This window comes from Vitis riparia, chromosome 4, assembly GCF_004353265.1.
Source record: "Vitis riparia cultivar Riparia Gloire de Montpellier isolate 1030 chromosome 4, EGFV_Vit.rip_1.0, whole genome shotgun sequence".
In the NCBI taxonomy this organism is placed as follows: Eukaryota; Viridiplantae; Streptophyta; class Magnoliopsida; order Vitales; family Vitaceae; genus Vitis; species Vitis riparia.
In genome coordinates, this window is record NC_048434.1 from 20728823 (window position 1) to 20736167 (window position 7345).

General features: G+C 27.9%; 1 protein-coding gene across 2 annotated transcripts; it reads right to left on the reverse strand.

The window, feature by feature from the left end:
- Positions 1-166: 166 nt before the first annotated feature.
- On the reverse strand, positions 167-1379 carry LOC117912993 (thiosulfate sulfurtransferase 18-like). 2 transcript variants are annotated; one of them, XM_034827822.1, is made up of 6 exons: positions 1244-1379; positions 1027-1107; positions 854-933; positions 681-751; positions 540-593; positions 167-432 (listed from the first exon to the last, which is right to left on the reverse strand). In XM_034827822.1, exons 1-6 carry the CDS (start codon positions 1255-1257, stop codon positions 343-345), a joined length of 390 nt encoding a protein of 129 aa, XP_034683713.1. In that variant the 5' UTR covers positions 1258-1379; the 3' UTR covers positions 167-342. The 2 variants fall into 2 exon arrangements, with proteins under 2 accessions (XP_034683713.1, XP_034683712.1); XM_034827821.1 differs by having other exon boundaries at positions 1027-1379.
- Positions 1380-7345: the final 5966 nt, after the last annotated feature.

A 7345-nucleotide genomic window follows, 5' to 3' on the forward strand; every position in this document is an offset into this window, starting at 1 on the left:
TAAACAATTTTTACTTATTTTTATTAAATAATTTAAATTATATACATTTTAAAATAATTTTAAATACATTTAAACAAAATATAAAAAAAAATTAATTAATTTTAGCTCTGGTGAATTTTACCACTTCTACCAAGTATAAGACCTTGAGCAGGCCTAACAAACTATCTCGCCGTAAGTGTACTTGAACTTCCAAATTCAACACAAGGTCTTATTAACATGGCCTAACCATCTCAGTGGGGCTCAAAATGTCTTATTAACTTAACAAGGTCATCCACCATGGGTGGAGGTTGACACTAACAATATAAAAGAGGAGACAGATCAGAATGTTTGATGAGCAACCAATCACAGCTCTTCTCTTGGTTTGGTGGCTGCAAGCCCATTCTGCACCCACGCCAGATACCCTCCTCCGCTGTCCTTCACATCCTTGAAACCCTGCCATTTCATTCACCCACCCACCCTCAAATTTTCCATCTCTTTTTCTATATTCTAAATTATAAAAGAAGGAAATTTATTCAAGAAAAAGTGAAAGATGAACTTACAGCACTGACAAGAACAGAGGTGGCCGCAAGGGATCTCACCCCACTTTGACAGCCCTTCATTGAGAATGAATAAACAATTTCAGAAAATTCATCAAGATTATATATATTGTGATTCAATCTGGAAATCAAATGAAAAATTACCACGATGAGATGGTCTTCCTTGCTGCAAGCAGACTGAACCTGCTCCAAGAATTCAGGATTTTTCACCCTTCCTGAAACCCACACCCATATCATCTTTACTGATGTTCTTGATCCAGGACAGGATATATTATCTCAAACAAACCAGAAAACAGAACCTGAGATTATGTACCTACCCTCAGGGGTGATGAAGAGGTAAGGGATGTTCAGAATGTTCTTGACATCAGGATGGCCTTTGTTGAACTCTTCAACCGTCCTATGAATCCAACTCAAATTCCAAAATCAAAACAAAACCCAACCCAGAAATTTTAAAGACAAACCAAATCATAAAGAGAAGCGATTAATCCACCTGACATCAAGATAACGGTAGCCTGAATTGATGAGATCCTTAGCTGCATGAACATCAATGGTGACGACCTCTGTTGCTGAGCTACAAGACAAAAGAAGGAACAGAAGAAGAAACTGAAATCGACAACGGAACACAGCCCAAAGAACACCCATGGCCTTGTGAATATATAGAAATTCGCAGCTATATAGAAAATGTATGGCGCAAACAAGAACCACACCTCTGAGAGCCCATGAGGTAGAGAGGAGGGGGCTTATATCTAAGGGAGAAGCTTGTGGGCTGTGAGATCCAGTGGGTTTCTGGAGGAGGAAAACCAGATGAATATTGAAACGATGTGTCCTGCTGTTTTGGGTTTGCGGGCTGAGTCACTGGGTCTTTTTCTATGGATAATAACTTTATAAAGGAAAACAGAGTTTTACTCTCCCGAAATTACCCTTACTTTCATCAATATTTACAAATGGGTTATTTTTTAGGCCGTGAATCCATTGCTAAATTTAGGCATCTTTTATAGTTGTTTTTTAAAATAATTTTTTTTAAAAAATAAAATAAAATATATGCAACAATTTCAAAACATAAAACATTTTTTTATTTTAAAAAACATGAAACGGTTTTGTTTTTAAAAATAAAAAAATAAGATGTTTTCAAAGAAATATCTTAATTGTTTTCAATTATTTTCATTTATTTTTTAAGTATTATTTAAAAAATAATTATATAAGTATGAAGAATAATTAAAAATAAAGTATTACATATAAATTTATTTTAAAAATATATTTAAAATATAAAAAATTAGTTAAAATTTTTTATATTCTTAAATAGACATTTGTGTTTTATAAAACATTAGAAAACAGGTTTTTTAAAATGTTTTTTAAATTTGATTTCAAAAATAGTTACTAGTTTGCATCCATGTAAAAATAATGGATAGAAAATGAGGGAGATCCGTTAGATAGAAAAAAATGGAAATACCAAAGTGAGTAGGTTTACTTTTTTACTCTTTGGGCGTGAAAAGGACTCATACCATTTAGATATCATTTTTTTTTCTTTTTTTCTTTTTTTAACCCATAAAGTATTTGTGAAGAAAAAATGGGCATTTGGTAAAATTTAGAAAATGTTTTTAAAAAATTGAAAAATCATTCACAATATTTGATGAAGAAAACACTTTCATTAAAAATACTTAAGAAGATAAACACTATCAAACCAAACACAACATTAAAGTCGATTTAACAAAACTTTTAGAAAGCACTTTTAATATAAAAAAAAATTGAAAAAAGATCAAACATTTAATAAAATTTTAAAAACACTTTTATATTGTTGAAAAATTACTATAGAAACCATTGACTGATGATTCTTTTAAACATTTATAAGGAAAAATATTTTGACTAAAAGCACTTCAACTAAAAAATACTCTCAAATACACTCTTAAACTATTTAAATTTATTTGTATACTATTTTTTATTTTTACAATAAAAATATAGAATGAAAAGATGTTTAGAGACTTAGAGGGTGTTTATTTTTTTTAATTTTTTGCTAAAAGTAATTTATTTTTAAACTTTATGATGTTTGTTTTTCTATTTTTTCATAATTTATTATAAACTTTTTGCTGAATATAAAAAGTCAAAATATTGGACGTTTTTTAAATGAAAAAGGCAACATAATGATTTTTTTTAATACTTAATATAAATAAAATATTACAAAAACAAACAACTTAATACTTAATATTATTAAGCATTAAAGTTATAGTTAGAGTTAAGTAAAAAAACAAACACCACATTAAATTGAAATATGATAATTTTAAAAATTACTTACAAAAATTGAGAAAACAAAAAAAATTACAGCCTTAGATTTTAAAATTTGTGGATGTGATTTTTAAATGCTGAAGCTAAAATATATGCTTTTTATATAAGAAATTTTACCTTTTAATGTAAAATTTATTATTATTTTCACTTTTTTAAAGTAAAAAATATATCCACACCAATTTTAAAATTCCATATCAATTTTTTAATTAATATATATTGTATTTTGTATTTTTAAAATTAATAGTAAATTCTTTTGAGACTTACTTTAAAAGGCTAATGATTTTTAAAATCTAATTAAAACAAATTAGTAACTTTGATTTTAAAATCTTTAAAAGTTATTTTTAAACATATAGTATAAATTCATATTTTTTGTTACTATATTATACATAAAAGGTATTATTATTTTTAAAATACCTTCCAATTTTAAATTTTAAAAATAGAAAATAGAAAATACATTCAAACAAACACTAAGTAATTTAAAGTAGATTTTTAGAAAATCTAATCATACTTTTTTTACTCATGATAGGATCAAAATTTAAGGTTTCTTTTCATTAAAATATGATTTATAAGGATGGATATGGAAATGTTCCAATGGAAAATGTAGTACCTATGATACCAAAGGTAAAACCCACACAAGAAAAATATAGTACCTAAAGAATGAAAATGTAGTATCTATATATATAAATATCACTAAATCCACTAAGATGAGAATGAGATTACTAAATATATGAATCATCAAGCCGATATGACATTTGACATATGATACCAAAGATTGCCCTTATACCATAAAAATGTAGTGCTTATATACGAAAAGATAATACTTGTATATATAACTAAATGCCATGCTTATCCAAAATGGTCATGACACCATGAGTTTTATTAAATGTTTTTGAAGCTAGACTGATTATTGAACTATAAAAGTTATTGTTCATGGTTTGATGGTTAAACCGTGATCAAACTGATAATATATATATATGTTATTGTACAAAAATAATATAGAAATTGATACATAACATCTTGGTTGAGTTGTTGCATTTTCACTAGGAGGACCAGGGCTTAAATCCTTTCTAGTGACTTTGGCCTATGAGTGAAATCGTAAAGTGATCATATCCTTATGGATTGAATCAATGTTGATGAAAACTGATAGCAATAGATATTATCAATACAGACACCTTGTTCTATGTGGTTGCAGTACTTCTTTACAAGCTTATCTATTTTCATGAAATCTCAAATCTCTTCCAATGCAAGGGTATTTTTCTTTATCTGATAAATCTCAATCTCACATTAAAAGTCACATAGACTTAAGGTGCTATTAATACTAAGCTTGTGCCAAAGTTAGTAGTAATTTTGACCCATGAGTGAAATCATAAAGTGATCAATCTATTTCTTATTTATTGGGTCACTATTGATGGAAACCGATAACAGTAGATATTCTCAATATAGACATCATATCCTCTTAGATGATCCTAAGAATATGTGATTATAAAATATATAGTTGCAGTAATTCTTTACAAGTTTCTCTATTTTCATGAAAAGTGGCATATTTATCTAAAATAATCATTAAACCATGGATTGGATCATCCATGACTCTCCTAAGCTATCGATGAGACTGCTAACAATAAGAATCACTAAGGTTAATATGAAATTGATGCATGTAGATGAGCTAGAATTTATGATATGAAAGGTAATACCTTCTTCATTAAAAGATAATACTTGGATTAAAAAAAAAAAAGTACCTATATACAATTATGTCATACTTATCTAAACTAACTACTAACTATAACAATTATGAGGTGGATATGAAATTAATACCCTCCAAAGATATGTAAATACAAACATATAGTGTCTACATAACAAATTGATAATGCATATGCAATGAAAAAAGAAGAAAATAACTCATATAAGTTACAAGGCCTCCATATATGGGGAACATTCATTGACATTCCTTACATGTTGATCAATCATTCAATTGTCTTTGTGAACTAGCTAGGCTTTGGTAAATAGTCTTTATAATAATTATGATATATTGTTAATAATATCACCAACTATAATACACATTTATATTCAAAACATATGTAGACAACCTAAGTTAACTTTAATATTACAATCGTCAAAACATCAATTACAAAGAATCCAACAATAAAAGTGATTGGGGAATCATATGAACAAGTTCGTAAAAAATGGTCATGTGTAACTTCATATTGACACTTTAGTGTGCCGGATGTAGAAGATTCATCAATTCCCTTCCATCTTGATTTATATAACGCTCATGTTCGGATAATCAGCTCTTTACAATTATATGATTTGTATACACTCCCCTTATAGAAAATAACATTTTTTTAGCATTCAAGCCAAAAATCATAAACTCTATGTTTGTGCCCAACAAACACAACATAATATGTTTTCATATTCAATATCTAGTGACAAAAATATTATTGATAAAATTTTGATAATATATTCAAAGATAACCATCTTAAATGATGATATTGATTAAAGTATCTTAGAGTTATTACCACAAAGAACAAAACAATAAAATTAAAAAGCCCTATTCCAATATCATAAATAGTATCCCCTTCGCAACTACCTATTTCAATTTTTTAAATCATTAAGTAAGAACAAAATAACAAAACAAATAATGGATGGGTCCTTATATCATACAAAACATATTTTATGCACAAATCTTTATGTTTAACGTAATAAAATTTCAAAAAAAAAAAATTATTTCAACATTCAAAAAATATAAAATATTCTAATTACTAATTGGATCTCTTCTTAGTGCTATGTCTATAGCACTATGATCGAATGTTTTTTTTTTTTTTGAAGGGTAAAAATGGGAAATCTATTAAAATTTTAATGAATCCAAAGGAAATATCTACATAACAAGTAGATAATAAAAATATGGTGATGAAAATTGATCTGAAGGAAATATCTACATAAAAATAAATATAATAAGAACAGTGGTGATGAAAATTGAACAAGTAATTCTTTGAAAGAAATAAAATAAGGCATAGAAAACTTTGTTTTGTTTGAAATTTTAATATAAGAATCATAAGATTCTATAAACATTACATAAAAATAACAATAAACTCAAAGCTCTTATTAAAACTTCCGGATTTAGAACCCAAATAACCTCTTTTAAGGCTTAGTCCATTTACTTCTTTCGGAGCATCACCATTTCTTAGTACGTGGTAAAAGACTGTCAAACCACATATTAATACTTTGTGATTTTTTATTTTTGCTTTTTTTTTAATTCAATTACAAAATGGGAAAGGAAAATGGAAGAAAAGCACATATATGTGCACAAACCCTAACATGTCTCTCATTTATTTTGAATTCCAGAGAATGAATATTAGTAAAAAATAATCTCCAAATATGAACCAATTATGGAGAACTAAACTCAAAAAAAAAAAAAAAAAAAACACATGAAATGAGCATATATTGTACCCAATTGGAAAAATATGGTTGTTTGATTTGATAGAGAGATGAATTGTACTCAATAATACTCTCGATGGCAAAGCGATGGTTTGAGAGTGAACTTGTCGGTGATTGTAAGCTTCAAAAATGGCTTACTAATGATGTTGGGTGGGTTTGAGAATGAGAGGAAGAAAATGAAATATCATGATTTTGTAAAATTTTAGGATTTTTGAAGTAGAACGGTAGAGGTTAGGTTTCATGAGATTTCGAGATCAAGAAACAAAAGAAAAAGGTTAAGGTTTCATTAGATTTTTTAGAGTAATTTTTTCTTTTCTTTTTTCACTTGTAGGAGGCTTAATAGACAAGGTGGATGACATTTTTGAAATTCAAATACATATAGACTAAAAGTGCATGAAACTCTAAATATTTGGGATAAATTACAAACTTCATAATACGTAAAGGTAGATTTTCATGTTGCTAATATTTTCATATCAGGGTAAAGATAGATTCCCATGTTGCTAATATTTTTATATCAGGGTAAAAAGACACTTTTCTCAAATTATAATAATTTTTTCTTGATTTTTCTTTTACTTAATTTTTATATAGAATAGCAAAAAATAAAATAAAATTACTAATTTTACATCTATTTTTTCTATTTTCTTTTTTAAGATTTTCATCAAAATTTTCAGCAACCAAATCTTGGATGAACGTTTATGAACAGGCATATAACAATCAATTATTATATATAGATATAAAATTTTCTATTCGGCTAAGCCCATTGCCGGCTAAAGACTAATCCATGAGCCTATGACTCGTGACGGCCCAACAACCACACGGCAGAAAATTGATGGCGTGAGAAAGATTCGTCATTGGTTGTCGGGGCAAACGCTGTCGTTTTATCCCTCCATTATTTGTTTATTTTCCAAAGAACAGTAAGTCCGACACCCCCACCAGTCTCCACCCACAAAATGGATACCTCAATCTCTATCCTTTTATGGTTTATACAGTGGGCACTACGTGTTCTCCATTTTCTTCTTTTTTTATTTTCTCAAAACCCACTTTTAGGCCTCGTTTGTCATGCCATTTTGTTTTTGGCTTAATGGGTATGTCCAAAC

What these genes read in the sequence shown, in the direction of transcription:
- LOC117912993 (XM_034827821.1), bottom strand. Translation starts at nt 1,178, where the DNA reads ATGGGTGTTCTTTGGGCTGTGTTCCGTTGTCGATTTCAGTTTCTTCTT. An exon ending in TACCGTTATCTTGATGTCAG is followed by an intron (nt 934 to 1,026) that starts GTGGATTAATCG and finishes TTGGATTCATAG; the next exon opens with GACGGTTGAAGAGTTCAACA. An exon ending in CCTCTGTTCTTGTCAGTGCT is followed by an intron (nt 433 to 539) that starts GTAAGTTCATCT and finishes ATGAAATGGCAG; the next exon opens with GGTTTCAAGGATGTGAAGGA.